Raw genomic sequence first — 19,507 nt, forward strand, 5'->3', positions numbered from 1 at the left:
GTCTGCAGGTATTATGGCACCAGAATGAACAAGAGTATGGGAGTGTAAGATGAAGTACTAGCAACTACAACATTGGCTAAAGCTTTCGGGCACTGCTTCGAAGAATGAAATTTAAACCTCTGAAAACAAAAATACATAGCCTTGAGTTATCTGTAGACAGACTAAATGCAGAAAATTAAGCCGCACGGGAGAAACAAACGCGTTCTTTCAAAAATATTTGCAGACAGAAGAAGCTATTGTTCATATAGCACATGTAATGAGGATCGTCTACGAGCAATTCGAAATTCAAACTCGGAATTATGACTCCGAGATGTCACTTCTTGGCGACTTCGGGTGACTGCGCGACCATGAATACAAGTCAGTCAGTCAGTCAGTCAGTCAGCATCCGTTGTCCACTGTCGTCATTATTACTTTGATATTACAACCGCCAACCGAGCTTTCCGACACGACTCTAAGGCGGGTAATGTAAAGGTTCAGGAATCCTCCACTATTTATATCAGCTTATAGGGGAAGTGCGTATGTGATGAATCTGGTTCTCGTTTTGTTAATAAGTCTACAAAAACGCATGAAGGATGCTAACACAGAAACGGGCAAGGTGTGCGTATTCTAATCCAGCTGAGAACCACTATATTCATTTTGCATTTGCATACCCTATACTCGCTCGTACTCCGTCTTGGGGCCCTCTTTTCAACATAATGGTTTGTGTATTCATGATGGGTGCATGGGTTCAAGTATTCATGGAGAATATGCCATCAAACCATCAACCAGCCACCACTATCATACGACGGGGATAAATGACTTTTAAATACATTCAAGATTTACACAGGAGACGAGGGGTGTTGAAGTAGTCTGTGTATAAAACGTATATTGAGGATTTCGCAGCTTCCTTGCCGAATATTAATGTCTACTGGAATTTTATAACGTGAAAATTGGACAAAATATCTCTGGCATAGTGCATTAAAGCCACAACGTAGGGCTCAGATTAAATGAGCACGCTGCAATGTCTAATAAAAATAGGATTGGCTGTCACTGTAGAAAATTTAAACTTTGTTTTAGACTATAATCCAAATGTATGGAACTTAAAAACTGATATTCCAATATGAAGGCCCGATGTTAAAAACACTATCGACTCAACGTTTCGTACTTCTACTTTCTGGAGAACTTTTTGTAACGATATCTTAAAGAAATTTCGAGCACTTATTTCAGGAACCAATATTATGAGCGGAGAAATGTAGCCTGCATAACGGAGATAAAAAGCAATACAAATTTGTATTTCGAAAACTTTAAGGGAAAACCTAGGATCATATTAAAGTAATGTCACTGAAATAAGATGTGAAGGCTAGGACTAGATTCAACCAACTTTCGACAGTGTTAAATGGCGGGTTCTTCTAAACATAGTAATGAACCTTCTGGTTTTATGAAAGAGGGAAAAATTCTTGACCACCTGATGGACTTCTAGCTTCTCAAGAAGGACTGCTGCATGGAGTTAGTTGTTAGAAAGTAAAATTACAAATAAAGAAGTTAAAGGATCTTTCAGTGGCGAGACGTGACTTGAAAATAAAAGCAAGCAAAAATGAAGATCATTATGAAACGTGCGGCGAAAAGCCTGTGCTGTTTAGGTTCCGACGGATACAAAATTTGCAGCTGAAAACGAGGTCCGCACAGAGCAAAGCGACAGGACGCGAGCAGAGATCTGAGACTGCGCTGGAGGAGGCAAAGTGCATAACAGAGAACGTTTAAGTTACTTGCTAATTCCATTAACTTCATTCATGGTTCATTATCAAAGGGCGTAAATATAAATTGGTTTCCTGATAATTCTAAGACCAGAAATGCATTTAAAATGTAAGTATAAAAGTTTTATAAATACGAGTTCAATGTGGGAGGCCCCCAACCTCCGTGGGATCTCTTGTCCTACAGATAACACTGGACTCAAAGTCTCAGCTGGTACCAAATGTACAAATTGTTTCTGTACAATCGAGCTTTCCAAACAAAGATTCACTAAAAGACGAAAGGTCGTTCACCTAAACAAAACTAAATATAGTTTAAATTAAATCCCTTACTAAATAATTTTCAAAATTGCGTTAAACCCGTTCGAAGAATTTTATGTTTACGTTTGAAAGATGAACAACCGTAAAATTCCCCATGAATAGTTAAATTCCGTGAAAGATCTATAGTAACTCTTTACTCCTTGAAGAATCCCTACAGCAGAAGACCCCGCACAATTTCATGCAAATTCTACACGGTGATGGTAGAGTTTCCGCGAGTCACGTCTGATGTCACCGTCCACACGACAAAGCAGCACCCTTTCACAGGGGCACCATCAGGCTACGACTTTGACTGACGGCCATGCAGCACTGGGGCGAAAAGCCGGTAGCACAACTCTGAAAAAAAAAATAGACTTCGGGACAGACCAAAGAAGAAGAAGAAGAAGTTAATAGAGTTGCATTGTACTGAAAGGGGTAAGTTAGGCGGGGACAGACGAGAAAAGAAAACGGAGCTGAATTGAGTCCGTGTGTGAGTGTGTAAGTGAGGGCGTGAAAGGAGAAGAAAAGTATTGTATAAGCCTCATAAATATGCTGCAAACAGGAATCAAGTAAGGTATTCAGGTATTACTTGCAACCCAAATGCCTTTTTCTTCTTCTAAAAGTGAAAATAAGAGGAGTAAAATGAAAAGTGTTAAAATGTTGTACAGGAGTGCAAACAGAAGTCCAAGAGTCCACAGGCCTGATGTGGCCCACGCGTTAAACTGGTCTGCACGAAGCAATGTCCTACTTGAGAAACTGACAGTAGCGCAGATGGCCGAAAACTTCCTGCATCAAAGTTTTATCTATTTACATTTCAGACAGAATGCAAGGAGATAAATTATTCTGAAAGGAATGAAAGAATTAATCGAATTCAATCTGTTCCTAAAATTTCAAAAGCATATTTTGATTGCCTGCTCTAGATCCAAACCATGTGAAAATTTTCTAAAGAAATGTAGACGTATTTATATTAGTCTCGAATTTTGTCCCACACTCTGATCAGAAGACACGTACTTGTAAGTCTACTTATCCCAGCGTTTAGTTCCTCAACCAAACAAATTTCTGCGGTTTCACGTTTAATCGAATAATTAACACCATCAGCATAGTCTGCGAATTTATGTGTCCCACTCAATTATGATCTTACCGATTTCTAGAATTGCCTTCAAAACATAATAAGTTACAGAACATTTCGAAACGACTTGGTATGAATAACCTTTTCTTTGTGGTACAGGATGTACGAATATGCAGCAACCAAATCTGAATAAATCTTATTTTTAAAAACTGTACCTAAAAGACGTATCTGAATATTTCTATGTCTCATTTGCCAGGGAACACCTCCCCAAACTCGTTCTCTCTATACTACAAGAAAAATGACTACAGAATTTTAAAGTAGTACTTAGAAACGAGCTTTTGTATTAAAAAGTGTAACGATTCAGCATGTAACAATTAAAATCCTTACTTATTTTTGCTTATTTTCGAAGTGTTAACAAGTAAACATCCGTTTCTCTGAGTTGTATAATATGTACGTGTACATAGCAGACCATGGATGAGTGAATTTTTTTTTGTCTAAATGCACTGTTTCCACAAATTAAAACTAAATAACGTTGACTAACAATAAAAGTGAATACATTACTTATCTTCACTTTGTTATAGAATACATTTCATGCACCGCAATATCAAACACGATATTATTTCGAGGCTATTCGAAATTCTGCCAGCCTTGCATGAAAACCAATTTCTGTTAAATTGACAGTGATTAGAAATTCACTCTCATTTCGTGCCGATGTCAATATCTGCGTGCTCACCCCTGTCCATTTGTCCAGAAACAAAGCACTTAAAAGACCAGAATACCTCTGAATGAGGAATTCCAAAGTGAGACGATTACAAAGTCTTTTACAGAAACAATAGTCTCTAACACATGCGGGGCACATGGCATGGGGAGGGGACGGGAAAATGGTTTACATCAGAGTCTTTCAAAACAGTGCGGTGTAATCGCCGGGTTACGCGTAGTGAAGAAAGAAGAAAACGCGAGATTGTTTGATCCGACTTTTTTCCACACTCAAGTCTTTCTTCCCGACCGAATCTTTTGTTTCTTTTCTCTCCTATCATGGTTGCTATGGAGATGCCAGACGAATAATGAAGCCGTAACCAACACATTGAATCCTCAGCAATGGAAACAAACCTGGCTCGATTCGATGGTGCATTATGTGAACAATAGTGTCCACTGCTTCATTCCTTTTCCAAACTTTTAACTTATATAGGTATCATGCAGTGAGATAAAAACTGATTTCAAAAACTTTATAACAAAAACTGGAATCCTTTAACACCTTTTTTTACAAAAACTATGTACGATGGGTAAAGAATGCATCAAAGGAACCGAGATGTTGATCAGCGTCCATCGCTTCAAAACACACACATTTAAAATAAAACGTAACAAAATAAACAGGAGGTATATTTCCAAAGAAAAGTGTCCATGTGAGTTCTCAGAGACGATTACGTCAAGTGCGAAAATTGGTGTAAGTCACTATAAAATTTCAATAAACATCGAGAAGCAGTAAAGGAATTTTTGAAGTCACCCTGATAATGGAGGCAGTAAGTTTCTCTAAAACGTCGATAAATATCTACCGGACTACACAGTGCAATATCCTAGAAGACAGCCATCTTAATTATTGATGGCAATATCCTGGTCGAAGTATAATTATGGGTACACGTATACTACCATAAATTTCTGCAATTTCTGCCATTAACACAAACTCCGCTAAGAATGTATGAGTAAATACGCACAACATACTTAGTAACGCGTGTATATCAATATGATCACTTAGCTTAAATTAGCCAGTGATCGTCTTCACTTTATCACATGAAGGACATGATAAGCAATGGAATCTACAAGTGTACACTTTTTTCACAAATAATCGCCAAAGAACTCGGAGTTGAAGGGGGTGGATTCAGAAAAAGGCGTATCTAATTGTCCTTCCTGTAACATAGCATTAGCTTACAAGGAAATAACTAAACTACATAATTTTTGGAAGGCATAATATAAATTCTTTATTTTCTCGAATGCATCACGTATAATACTTCAACTGCACTTTGCCAAATTATACTATATATCTAAAATAAAACATTTTTCTACACGACTATTATGGAAACAAATAAAAATAATAAGATAAACTGCACTTTAAGAGTAAGATGAGAACATTTACATATTGCGCAAACCTCGAAATAAATGCCGGCTTAAGCCAGATTCACTACGGTTTGGACAACTATGACATCTGAATGGCCAATAAATCTGATCACAGCATCGTGGGGGCCAAACGCATTTAAGTTTAGAAAAGTTGTAGCATCTCATTTTTATTACTAAGGTAAACTCGTATATAAATTACGAAGGACGATTCAACAAAACTAATTCCAAGTGTGTGGCTTTCATAGTTTCGCTACATTAGGTAAACTACGTCCCATATTTCTTTATAACAAAATACTTTCCATATCGCCCTCATGCAAAAATAAACATAAGGGACGCTGCTAAATTACAAACAAGTAAAAATTTTAATTCATGGCTAACATTAGAGACTCGGTAACACTAACGTTATTATTTTAAATACAATAGCTTAAACAAACATTAAATTCAATATAATCCGTTGCCTCCAAAACAAATACTAGTTACGTCAATGTCTAATAAAATAATTTTACTCGGTGAAGAATTTTCTATATGCTGGAAGATATAGTTAATTTAAAACAAAATAAAAAGTATTTTTAAGTTAAAATAATTTGTGTCTATCTGACTGTTAACGGTACAGTTGAGAGTTAAACACGAAACATACTATTTATAATTGGAGAGGCTCAGGGTTTTAAACCAGAATTTACGTCTTTAAACAGTGTAAAATGTTTACTTGAGTAACTATGGCTTAGTGAAACCAGTTTTCATAGCAAAAAGGGAAACCTGTAAAAGGAAGTGTTGCAAGATTGTTTCGTTCGTATATGGAAACGTTACTCACCCGCTGCGGCAGAGAACATTGCTGGGTGCAGGAACAAATTTCCAGCCTGCATGGCGCCGGGGAATCCAGCAAGCCCCAGGCCGTACAGCTGATGTAGCAGTGCCATGTCCTCCGGACCAGGAGCTGGCGACTTGGAGCCTCCACTCCCTTGCTGATCTTTCGTGGAGTTGGCAGCTGCGGCCGCCGCCGCTGCTGCCATGGCTTGGGCTTGCGCCGACAGCGAGTTTGGAAGTGCCAGGCCGGAAGCGGCAGCCATCTGCAGCATCTGCAGCTGTGCAAGTTGTTGTTGCTGGGCCGCAGCGGCGGCTATACTGTTGTTTATGAACTGAGGCGACGGTTGAGATGGAACAGTTGTATTCACGGAGGAGTCAGCCCCTCCGGTACCTCCAGATGAACCAGGAACTGGAGGCACGGTGAACTCCCCCGCTCCGGAGCCGCTACCACCCCCGTCACTCGTATTTCCTGAAGTGTCACTCTTCCCACTCTCGATGTGGGCTTTCACGTTGTCGATATGCTTCTTAGTGAATATATGATCCTGAATAGAGTACTTATGCGAATACTTGAACTGGCATAGTTTGCATTCTTCCGGTGGTCTAGATGATTCAGACGATGTCACCACGGATGGAGACGTTTCGGGTCCACCTAAAACTTTCTGAAGTGCTATTTTATTCTTCTTCTCTTTGGCTCGAGCATTTTGAAACCAAACTTGGACCACCCTTTTTGGTAACCCAATTTCACGACCTAACATCTCACATTCTGCCATAGTTGGAGTTTTGTAATCGTTGAATAAAGATTTCATCGCCTTCACTTGCAGGCTACTCATCTGTGTTCGGAACCTCTTTCCTCCACCAGAATGGATGGGACGCTGGTGGCTGCTCTGTGTGCTGGACGCCGGGGATGTCGGATTACTTTCGTCACCGTCCATGTTTTCCGTCGTTTCGGACATACTGTCGTCTTCATAACACAAGCTGCGCTCACTGAGGTCCGTGAGAGGACCGGGTTCGGCCATAATAGAACGCGAGTCATGATCCAACGAAACTTTAACGGGGCGGCTCAAGTCCACGGGTTTACTGAGATCAAGCGGACCATCACCGCCCCCCCCAGTTCCGCCGCTACTACCACCGCCTTCGCTTCCAGGAGTTGAAGGTTCCTGCTTAATCTTCATGCTTAGATCTGTAGGGATCTGCAATCCCTCTTTACCGATGCCACCATTGTGTGCAGCATGGTGAGCCTGGAGCTCGCTTATGTAACGCTTCATAGATTCTTCATAATATTTTTTCAGTGAATTTTCCATGTCTGTATGAAAAGGCGGGAAAAGTGGCGGCATCATATTAGGCGTTGGAGTTGTTGAACCGAAGTTCGTAGAGACTTTGCCACTGTCGCCCATGTGGGATGAAGGCGCGGACTCCATGCTCAGTTCTTCATCCGGTAAGTTATCGATGTTAATCTCGCCGCGCGTGCACTGATCAGCATGCTTGGTCACAAGGTGCGACTCTAGAGCAGATTTTACTTTGAACAATGCCGGGCAAAACGGACATCGCTTGTTAATTACTTGAGCATGCGCTCTGAATTGCCCTTTGCGCTCACGTGCCCGCGTATTCTGAAACCACACTTGCACAACCCGCTTCTTCAGACCAACCTCTCGAGCAATATTCTCTAACATCTTACGTGATGGGTTACTCTCCAGTTGATACTTCTGATATAAGTAATCCAACTGTTCTGGAAGAATGGTTGTCCTCAGTCTTTTATCTTTCGGCTGATCACAATCTCGGTCTAAAGTGTCATCAAATTCTTCAAATTTCCGCCTGTTAGATAGCACAGATGCCAGTGGGTGGGAGTGCTGAGCTGTCGATGTGGAGTTAATCGACAAATCTGAAACCCCCATTCCAGCCATCTGCTGCTGCTGCTGTTGCTGTTGCTGCTGTTGGATTTGTGCATGCTGCTGAAGAATTCCGAATGGACTATCTGGCGGATACGTAGGGAACAGATTTGGGTTCATTATATGCACTAGTTGATGTTCTCTCCAGAGATCAAACCGTGGGAATACTAAATTGCATTTATCGCACTGGAAGGTTCCTTCTTTGACAGTGTTTTCAGTGTTACCTGGTGTGCCGGATATTGGTGAAGGCGGAAACAACGATGATGGCGGAGTGGGTGTTACAGCTGCTGAAGGAGTGGCCGGGTTGCTGGACGCTGATGACTGTTGTTGTTGCTGCTGCTGAGGTTGAGGTTGAGGTTGAGGTGGTTGCTGCGGTTGTTGCTGACTAGGTTCTGCTATGGTACTAGAGTTTGAATCTTCAGACGACAGAACAGCTGCTATTTGTGCTGCTGCAGCTTGAGCCTGAGCCGATCGTTTAGCATCTTCTTCCTTAAAGCAGTGAGTTTTTTGATGTCTTATAAGTTCATAATAGCGCTGGAACACAAGTAGGCATTTCTTGCATTGGTAGTTTAATCCAGGGGTTCTTTGAAATCTATTCGCACCTCCTTCTTCCACGCCAGGTGGCGCTTCAACTGGGGGCTGGTTCTCATACACTTTACGCGCTTTCTGACGTGCATTCTGAAACCACACCACTATGACTCGTGGACTCAGACTGAGCAGTTTTGATAAATACTCCAAATCATCATCCTTTGGGTAAGCATTGTTTTCAAAAAATTCCTGCAATACTTTGATTTGATAGTCAGTAAATCGCGTGCGATTTGCCCTCTTACCTGAAGAACCTCCTGACGAATTACTTCCATTACTATTGCCGCCTCCACTGCCGCAACCTCCTGGAGTCAGCGAAGCATGACTGAAGCCATCTGAAGAATTGTTACTGTAAGATCGGCCAGGGCTCACACTTCGTGAAACAGCAGATGCCGATGACCCAAGAGGCGGTAATATTCCAGGCGACGTAGGAACTTGACTGGGCGGTGGAAAATTTGGGGGTGTCAATTTTGGGGGCAACATGTTACTGGTGTTGCTGTGACTGGAATGTGATGACGTCACCGTCATGTTGGTCGCGTTCATAGTTGGATGCGTCGTTGTAATGGAGTCTGAGCCTAGCTGTGACGCGATAATGGAAGTCAAAGTAAGGCTACTTGGAGACGAACTTCGTACAATGCTTGAAGGAGGAACTGAACTTGAATTGTCGTTGTTATTGTTATTACTGTTACTGGTGTTACTTGCCATCATATTTACAGGACTCGGCGGTGGGTACAGGCTGTGAGGGGGCTTCTCGTCAGCAAGGTCCAGTATCCTCTCACCACCGCCTTCTTTCCTGTTGCTACTGCCATGCTCAGACTCCATGAAGAAGTTGTTGAATTTATGGTCTTGATTGTCGTGGTGATGGGATGACATCTCTCGAGGTTCCGTCTTTATCATCTCTGCAGGCTGAGGAAATGCCTGCGGGGGCGGAAATGGCTGAGGCTGTGACTGTTTCCGCTTGTTTGACGACGATCCAGTTGATACAGAAGACGGTCTCGCGGGCGCTGCTTCTTTGATCGGAGTCTGGTCTTCGTTTCCGCTGCCGCTGCTGTTCAGAGGCATCACTTTGGCCTCTCCGGTCTTTTCGTACTCTTCCAAGTTGAGCGTTGTTGATGGTGGGTTATTGAAATTGTAGGGCGAATCTTTGTTTCGTTGGCGCTCTTTAAACAAAGTGTTCCGAAACCAGTGTTTAATAACTTTGGGCGGCAATCCACTTTGACTGGCCATTTCATGGATCTGGTCTTCTGAGGGTGAATTGTTTATGTCGAAATGAGCGCGCAGAATTTTTAGTTGATCGTCTGTAATCCTTGTCCTTGCCCTTTTCTGCTGCGCGGCAGTCACCTGAAAATCCAAAACTTAATATTCCAGCTGGCAGCAACAATTATGGTAATTAGAAAAAGCACGTGCCATAAATACAGAAGGCAGGAACATAGCAGAAATCACATCACAGTGAAGGCTAAAGCAACGCTGAAAATATAGATGAAGAAGATGGTACTACTCACAATGTAAAAACATTTCTGGCAATGAATCCGCAGTCGTTTAACACCCTTTTTGCCATGAACTGGATTAACGATAAAATATTTTAATAACTCAAGGCATAATCCATAATACATAAGTACAGGAGAAATTTTTTTTACAGAAATACAGACTCGAGAACAGTATTCCAAAGTGTTATAGACTTGCTAAAACATTTACCATCATTGTTAAATGCTAAATGCTGATTAATCAAACTGATATTTTATTTATAGGCATCATATTAAAATAGCTGATGTAGTGGGCTTACTCAGTTTGTGCACTTATCACAGCGTGTGACGCAAGGACACTTCTCCCGATTGCCCAATTCCATTAACATCACACCTTTTAACCAGTGCAGAAAATAGCAGACTCATTTCGTCCTTTCCTATTCCAAGAAGTCCCCTGCATTTGATACAATTTAAATAAAAGAAAACACTTGTTAATGACTACAAATTACGGACTTGGTCGATAGTTGTTGAATACAGTGACGTCACTGAAACCAAGATGAACGACCGGAACTTATTCCCGGCAATGGCGTAATATTTTGCCATTCGTCACTGCGTCTACACGGCGGATGGGACCTACCTTGCCTCAAACCCAATAAAAATTATTTCCCTCGAGGTAATGTGACTGTAACGTGAAACTACACTTACTCGCTTGTGCCTTGGTTAAGCATGCGCTAACCAGTTGCCCATACACGTTCATGACTTAGCACAATGACTTCACATGACTGTTCATGTCCATAAAAATTATCGATATAAGGGGTAAAGACTAAGCCCAGATTTCAACAAATTCGTTCCTCGACACTGCACAGGTCAAAGGAACAGGGTATTTTACGAAATTGCGAACGTTAAGTATTAATTTTCATTTCAGTTACGTGTCCGGCAAGAGATTATAATAATGTGTTGGCTGGTAGGGCCTACGGCATAAATTAAGGACGATGAGAGATGACTACGGATCATCGATAGAAGTGTTGGCTACGAGGAAATATATAAGCACGTGGAGGAAAACCTGCCTTCAACAAATTCGACATGGACTGCCATGAATTTAACTCGGGTCATGCGGTGAGAAGCCTGATTTATGAAACGGGCAAGTGGACTAAAACCGTCAAATGACAAATGTATGAAAGAGTATTAATTCCCTAATAAATTGTAAAGAAATTAAATAATGCAAGCTCAAGCATAGCTTTGTACTGATAGAAGAAATTGAAATGAAAGACAAACTGGACACATTTAAATATGATATTGTGTACACATTCTTCTGCAAGGAGTGCTTACAGTAACTTCCACTGAGGCAAAAGAAGTACGTCTGGGATACTGGGATAGTGGGAACGGCCCGTTCTTCAAGTGCCTGAGCACTGCAGGTCCCAACTTTACGTTGGCTTTGATCTATAGACATTCGGTAAGACTCCTTGGACGAGGGATCGGCCCGTCGCGAGGCCTGTACCTGTACGCAGGACAGCACAACACAGAAAAACGCGGACAAATTCCATGGCTTGGATTCGAACCCACGGTCCCAGCGACCGCGCGGCCACTGCGGACCCCAAAGAAGTATGTCATTTTAATTAATCATCCATTCCAATAAGAATAAATAATTAAGGGGTTTACTTTCAGGTGAGACAATGGAGGAAAGCAAATCTTGGATTTCACCATCAAGCAGCACTGGGAGATGCTTCAGGGCACATATCTGTATCCGAGCATCACGAGAGTGAAATATGAACACAGATTCTTCTCTTGTGGCAATGGGCGTTTCCTTTTCACAAAACGATGCCGCGACTAAAACACTTAATGTAACCTGATAACGAAATCAGTTCTGTGGATAATTTTCTAGTGCTTAACAGAACATGAATATAAAACAAATGTCGTTTATTTGAAAGTGGGCATATTATCGACAACACTTAGGTAATATTCGTACAAAATATTTTGTAGAAGGTTGTATTTTAAGGCCGAAATCCCAAACTGTGTACAAGTCTTAGTCTATACTTGTGCCACGTTTTTCAGAAGTCCTTTTCCGTCAACCTTCTTGCCTTTATGCGTATGACGTGTCTAAACTCAGAGAAACAATTAAATTAAACTACTGCACACCGAAGGAATGAATCAGCATTTCGTTATGAAAACAACGCAGTATAAAGATAATAAAGCATTTACTACCGCCTGCTGCTGCTGCTGAAGCAAGTGTTGCTGCTGCTTCGCGAGGATCGAACCCGGGTCCATCCCAGCTGCGGCTGCTTGCGGAGAGAACATGGAGTTCTGAGCCTGGGCAAGGGACAGCGGGTCGAAAGGCGGCGGTGGCATCATCATGGGAACGAGTGGAGGCTGCAGGTTCATGGCCGCAAGAGCGTTCATGTTGAGCCCCAAGGGAAGGCCCATCCCGAGGCCCGCCATTCCCATCATCATGGGTGTGCTGAACTGCTGTAGCTGCTGCTGTAACTGAGAAGCCGCCATCACATTTAAGGCCGCCTGCATCTCACTCATCTGTTGAGCCAACGACATGGATAGGCTTGAGTTGGCACTGCTGGACGCCCCTGCACCGCCCATGCTACCTGTTGCTGCCATCGAAGTCGAAAGCGTTGCAGGAATCGAATCTGTGCTGGACGCTGGTGTTGATGAGGCTGTTGGTGTACTAGGAGCAGTAGTTGGCCTTTCCGGGGGTGTTCCCTGCATTGACTGCTGCTGCTGTTGTTGCTGATGCTGCTGTTGTTGAGCTATCTTAACCTGGACTGCCTCCTTGCTGTCTTCAACATCCTTCTCAGGTATCAGGTCTATGTTGGAAGGTATGTTGTTCGAGGAGTTGCTTGTGGATGTGGCCACAGAGTGCTGTCCTGCAGATGCAGTTAAGACGGTTGTCCCGGTTGGCGTGGTTGACGTCGCTGCCGTTACTACAACCGTCTTCTTCTCGTACTCAGACTTGAACTGCTGAGCATATTTTTCGAGAAATTCCGGCGGAACCAAGTCCCGATGTACTTCTTCACAGTGAGCCTTTAACACCCACACACTTGAAAATTCTTTTCGGCAGTGCTGGCATACTGACTTAGCTACTTCCGGCAGGTCCTGCTCAACGGTGACAAGTGGCTCATCCTCCAGTTTGATCATAACAGTCTGGTTCTGCAGTTGTTCCTGTTCCTCTAACAGTGGTGTCTGAGTACTTGCAGCCGGTAGCATGGTTTCTTCATCTTCGCGCTCTTTCCTCTGTCGTCTCTGATGATTTTCGTTGAACTGCATCACAAGGTCAAAGCCAAAACTCTCCAGCAGGTGCTTGTACACTTGAGACGACTTTTTCCCTGGCACTGAGAGCCGCATAAAGGGCTCTTCTTGATGTGGTGTGGTCGAAAGGGGCGGAGGCGTCTTTGCGTTAGGCTGTGGAGAGCTGTGAGACGCCTGCGATGACACCGAGACGGAGTTTTGCGACGGAGCAGGAAGAGGCGGGAATAAAGTCATCGGGCTGCCAAAGAGACAGTATAATTGCTGATGGGTGTTGAGTTGCTCCTGACTGACAAACAGCGCACTGCATCTCTGACAAGAGACCATTCCGTGTTGCTGCTGAGGCGATGGTGGCGCCTGCGTGTGGTGATGGTTATGATTCGACATCGAATTGCTTGTACTTGTGTTTGTTGCATTATTCGACAAACTATTAGGAACTGATGACATGATTGGGTTGGTTGACGTTGATGCTGAAGCAGTCGCAGCGGCAGCGGTGGATTGAGGAACTATGTTACTGCCCGTGACGGGAGACGATCCCGGGGCAAGAGACGGCACTTGCGAGGAGACGCCGCTGCTACTGATACTGCTGCTGCCTCCCGAAGAGGGTGACGTCAGCGACGACGAAGACACTGACTGTTGTTTAGGCGAGGCACCGAGAAAATCCTGCAGCATCTTCTTGTGTTGATCCTGTGCTTTCTGGGGCTCCGGCTGCTCAATAAGGGGTTTGCTCAGGTCAATTTGACCCGTTATGGCCAGGTCTTGCAATTTTGACGCCCGTGTCTGGTGAAGCACCGATCTCATGTGAATGTCCAGAGTCGAACCCTGACTATATGCCACCTTGCATATGTTGCACTTGTATGGTTTTTTGTCGTCGTCATCGCAGATTGGAGTTGATTTTGGAGTTGGTGGTGGCGTAACTCCCAAACTGGCGGCCAGTGCGGCCGCTGCAGTAGCAACTGCATGCGGCGACACCGCAGACACGCCGTTATTATTATTGTTGTTGTTGTTTTGCTGCTGTTGTTGTTCCTGCATGGCGCGCTTCAATTTGTGCAAGTGACTGACAGAGTTGTAATGCACCAAAAGGATGTTCTTTTGCGTGAATGACTCTTTACAAACATCGCATTTATAAGGTCTATTTGGGTCCAGATACTTCTCCATCGGGTAGCTCAGTTTTTCTCCTTTGCGATGAAGTAACGTTTTATTGTGACTCGTCAAATAGCTCTGTCGAGTGAACGCCACTTTGCAGCGGTGGCACTTATACTTACGATTCGGGTCGTTATAGCTATCTTCTGCTATTGCTTGACTGTTGAGGTAATCCTCTAGGAACTGTTGTTCTTTGTAAACAACCGAGTCATCGCTGTTTTCTCCATCACCAACACTGTTGCCAATACCGTCTTCCTGGCCATGACTCTGGTCTTTACTTGGACTTTCGTCTACATCCATAATTTCATCAGATTCCATCTTCAGACTCTCTTTCTTCAACAAGTCATTGGTCGAAGGATCCAACACCTGACCACTAAGACCAGCTAGAAGGAGAGGGTTACTCATCAAGCTTTGTTTATATGCGGCTAATTCGTCCTCGGACAACTCCGAGTGAGATGTTTCTACGTGTTTGTGAAGTGCAAGTACTGACCGGAAGCTACGACCACACAATACACACTTTGTGGCGTCGCGGATCAGATGGTACTGAGAATGAAGCTGCAGTTTCTCCATGGTCTTGAAAGCGAGGCTGCATTGATTACACCTATACTTATACACATGCTTCTCTGATACGGCGATCGTCTGTTGATGTCCTGGGGTACCTGGCACTCCCCCACGCGTGTGTATTTCACGAAAATGCATCTGAAGACTGTGCGCAGTAGGGAAATACTGATTGCATCCTTTCTTCCAACACAAATACCCCGGGCCATTTGGAGTTTGTTTTATTTCCAAATGTCCTGTCTCATTTTGATGCATGCATAATTCGTCAATGTTTCTGCAGCTCCTGAAGCATGTCTGGCATCTGAACTCATCCATGTCCATCTGATCGTCTGGTGAGGGCGATAACAAATCTGGTTGCAATGCCTCATCCCGATCATCATTCGAGTTGACGTCCGAATGGTTTTGCTTCCCGCTCAAATCGAGATCCTTACCACCCGACGACGATCCTGCTGAACTGGTGGCGGAGGAAGGACTGATCATTTGGCTGTGGTGCGAGTTCTGGTTCGGGGGCGTCTGCTGCTGCGTGTGTGGTGTCGAAGGCGCGGATCTGCTTACGGCGTTCAACCAATGAGACTGGTCAACGAGAAGAAGCAGCCGCTGAAGGCCTTCAGAATTTACGCTGTGTATCTGCATGACATGGCGCTCTAGCTGAGATCTGTCCCGGAAACCATCCTGGCAGAGTGGACACAAGAAATCGCGCGCTGGAGAAGACGAGGGAGGTGATGGTTCGGACTGGGAGTGCTGAGCCAGCACATGTGCCTGAATGCGCATTTCGGAACTGCTGGTGTAGTTGCAGTATGGGCACATGTGTTGCTGGGCAGCTTTATGCTGCTGCTGCTCCAGATCATCGGACTCTTGCGCATGTTGATCCATAGGGAACTTCATCATTATTTCCTTATTCTGTTCACTTTTGCAGCTTTCTCTCTGTTCTCTGTTCTGTTGATGGTGCTGATGATGTTGCACCTCGTTCCGATCTGGAAGGCAGTGTTAAACAATTAAAATAAGTAACGTTTTGTTAAGTTTTGCGATATAAAATGTTTGTGAAACGCTTTCGGATTGGTATATTTATCCACGAGGAGATCACTCAATGGCAATTTAGGCTAAAATATTTCTTTGCGTTACCGTGATTAAATTAAATATTTACATTACTCAGATATTTAAAAAAATCTCGTCAATAATTAATAAGTATCTGAGTACAACAATCTCATGTTGTTTTTATGTATGAGGGGAACTGACGATACGTCTCGAAAATGCTGACATTATCAATAACGGACAGAACATAAAATCTCTACATCTTAATGTTAAATCACTTCTACTTGTGAGGTTAAAAATAAATCATTTTATTATAATAATATAGGAAGCTGAACGGAACGGGCACATCTCAAAATCATGATGGGAGGATACGAAAAGTATTCCCAGAACACAGAAAACAAGATACAGGCACGCTGCTAAGTGCAGGCTCGGGGAAAAGACTGAATTTAAAAGAGACTAAATGAGTGCATCGCCATAATCTGAAGACGTATCAGCAGAAGCGACATAAGTTATAACGATAATTTGGTCATTTATAATACATAGTCGTAATTGTGACAATAAAACTCGAGATTTTAAAATTCATCACAGATGGGGACTGCCAAACACCTGCTATTTGTTCAGTAATGCATTGTTGTCAAACCCAGCGTACTCTGCCGGCTTACGGGTAAATTATAAACAAAAAAATATTTTACTCTTCCTGTTGCAGATGATAATCTACATGTAGAACCAGACACTTGAAAACTGTTATTACTCTAACTACTACGCTCTGAACTTCTCGGCAATGTTAAATACGTGCTAATGTGGCAACATAGCTGTGTCGTTTTAATGTGACTTTGTAATTACAACTACACGTTTCCCATTTAGTAAGTACACTTCCGCGTTCATCTGAATTCACGGTTAGAATAATACAACCGATGTATAATGGAAAATGGCTAGCAGGTGTCATAATTATGATTGTAGCAGAAGTTTAGTCAACTGGACACTTCACTAAGATATTTTTTTCTCCTTTATATGCGAGTATGAATGTGTTTGTTCGTTACGGTACACTCAGCAGCTTCGAAATGACAACAATGCGCCAGTGCCTGAGCTGAGAGACCAGCAGATAATAAACACCTGTAATGCAAGAATTGGCATAACGGACATGATTTAGTCACGATGGCGAAATTGGTACATAAAATTGGATTGGATTATGTGTCCCCTGCAAAGTTTCCCTTACGTTTTATGAGACACAAATCCGAAGAGAATCTTATCATTATCACAACGATCAGTCTTATGATGCTGTTTCAGCTTCAAGGTTTACCTCTTACATCTTTTACACAGAGTGTCTGAAATTTCTCTGTACAGCAGATACTTGAATGCAAGTATACGCCTTACCACATCTTCCCTTTATTTCTGGTATATACCGATAACAACATTGAACACATGTTCTTTAATCTATTATGTTCATGTGATGGAATCAATTCGTTTAATAACCAACAAATTTTGTCTAATACTTTCAGCGTGTTTAAATTATGTTTAATTCCTTGTTTGCTAATGTCTCTTCATTGAAATGCACCAGTGAACCCCATTTTAGCTGCTTCTATTTCGCAATCTTATTCATATTTAATTAATTACGCTTTCGGCACTCAGAATATATAGCCTGATAGTCGCTCACCGATTCAAGAAAATGCCGTGTTCTCAAGATGGCTCCCCTTGTGTAAGAGGTCCACAGTCCGCTATTAGGCTTATAACGTGAGGAGCCCCGTAAGCTGTGACTGCATATTCGCATCTACCCTCCATACATGGGCTCCATGTACCTCATGCCATGAGGACATGATTTATTTAATTATTTATTCATCTACAGAGTATTTAACAACACTACCAGTAATTCAGATTATATGGAGAGTCAGATGATGAGACTAATGAATGAGTTACAAAGCGATAGTGGCCCAATTTAACGTACTATTTCAAAATATGATTCGAGAGACTGAGGAAAACGAAGAAAAATCTCAGTTAGTACAGCTAGTCGCCAGGCAGATAATTAAACCTAAAATCTCTCGAACAGCAGACAGTGTAAACTCCTCGGGAAACGATGTTCAGTCCATGGTGACATACGTGAGTTGTTCATACTAATCTTCTCAATATGGCCATTTTATATATATATAATTTTATGCAATAAAGTATTAAAAGTTCGGCAATTAGGCCCAAGACCATTACGTTTTCAGCTGCATCAAATACCAAGTACCTTTAAACTTCATAAAACGAAATGTATTTCTAAACAGTCTTCTTCAACAGCAAGTACCGGTTACCATAGGAATATCAATGCAAGTAACTTCGTTGTCATGCGTTCTCCTCATTGCTTGCGCCTGTCTGTCTAATCTGATCCCGCTTAGGTTCTCTGTTCTTGCTTTCTTTTATTTGTCTGTCGATTGTTTGGTGATGACCGGTTGTTACATCCCGCCCCTCAACACGCAGAGCAGCCAATGGCAACATCGAACAGAACTGCTCTGCTGGCACCAGTTTCTCAACAAGACCATCATCGCAGACCATTTCCAAACAAGGCGAACAATGGAACAAGGCAAATCATCTTTTGCTCACTTCGCACTAGGGTAACAGCCACATGCATGCGTACAGTATGACACAGTCACTTTCACTGTCATTCGGCGACTAGGCACCGAAACTATGCCATATCGCCCAATTTTCGCATTAATCAAAGTTATACGTTAACGTGTGGATATCTGAGGACCTCGCAAAAAACGTTGGCTCTGAACTAAATATTTCTCATCTGAAATGCTTCTTGCAAAAAGTCATAAAATTTTAAATTGTAAAAATCACTTAGCCTCCAGACAGCCTTAAATGTTTCAGTAATTTATAATTCCTACATTACAGGCCTATTTCAGACTTCACACCTACTTACTTTCCTGTCACGCATAGGTGACATGATAAATACTAAAGTTTGTAAGAGAAACTTGAAGGAAAGACAATTTGAAAGACCCTGGTATAGATGGAGGATAAAATTAAGGTTCGTCTTACAACAGAGCGTAGGATGTGTACTGAATTTAACTGCTTTGGTGGGTTCTTGTGAACACGGGAATCAATCTTCTGGTTCCACGAATGACGAGAAATTTCTTGAAGGAGACAAGCGACTATCAGCTTCACAAAAAGGTTTATTATCGTGTTCAAATACAACCTGAATCACACGAATACAGTACATACATTTACAATCTGTGCTCTTGTTTCCGTAAGATCGTCCTATCCACGCCTACGTGTACCGAACGACATCTTCCTCAAAATATATTCCAACTTAAATTTCGTATGCATTTCCCACGCGCCCTCTATGTCCCTTGCATCTCTTTAAAGCCAAGCGGTAACTATACGCACTGTTATAACACTCAGTAACTATTCATTTTGTATTCATGGGTTTCGTATGATTGCCAGTTTCAACTTCGATTATTTCCTTAAACAGCATTAACCAGTTGATTTTTGTAATGGTAAAGAGTTGTGTTCTCTTTGAGGTACGGACTGAATTCCAAAATATTATTTAGATATGCTTCGGTTTTAAAGGTTTAATCATTATCTTCTGCGTATCCAAATACACAT

The 19,507-nt window shown here is 42.4% G+C and overlaps 1 protein-coding gene across 5 annotated transcripts in view; it reads right to left on the reverse strand.

Annotated features, from left to right (window-relative positions):
- Positions 1-19,507, reverse strand: part of zfh2 (Zn finger homeodomain 2) — a 167,913-nt gene that overhangs the window by 113,885 nt on the left and 34,521 nt on the right. For all 5 annotated transcript variants that reach the window (XM_087353920.1, XM_087353918.1, XM_087353919.1 and 2 more), the window contains exons 3-4: positions 12,146-15,870; positions 6,017-9,821 (exon numbers count right to left, since the gene is read on the reverse strand). In XM_087353920.1, coding sequence (XP_087210046.1) covers positions 6,017-9,821; positions 12,146-15,870 — 7,530 coding nt within the window. The remainder of the gene's footprint in view (positions 1-6,016; positions 9,822-12,145; positions 15,871-19,507) is intronic.

Source organism: Zootermopsis nevadensis, unplaced genomic scaffold (assembly GCF_977971745.1).
Source record: "Zootermopsis nevadensis isolate Lab colony 2312 unplaced genomic scaffold, Znev_1.0 Znev_ptg000022l, whole genome shotgun sequence".
Classification (NCBI taxonomy): Eukaryota; Metazoa; Arthropoda; class Insecta; order Blattodea; family Termopsidae; genus Zootermopsis; species Zootermopsis nevadensis.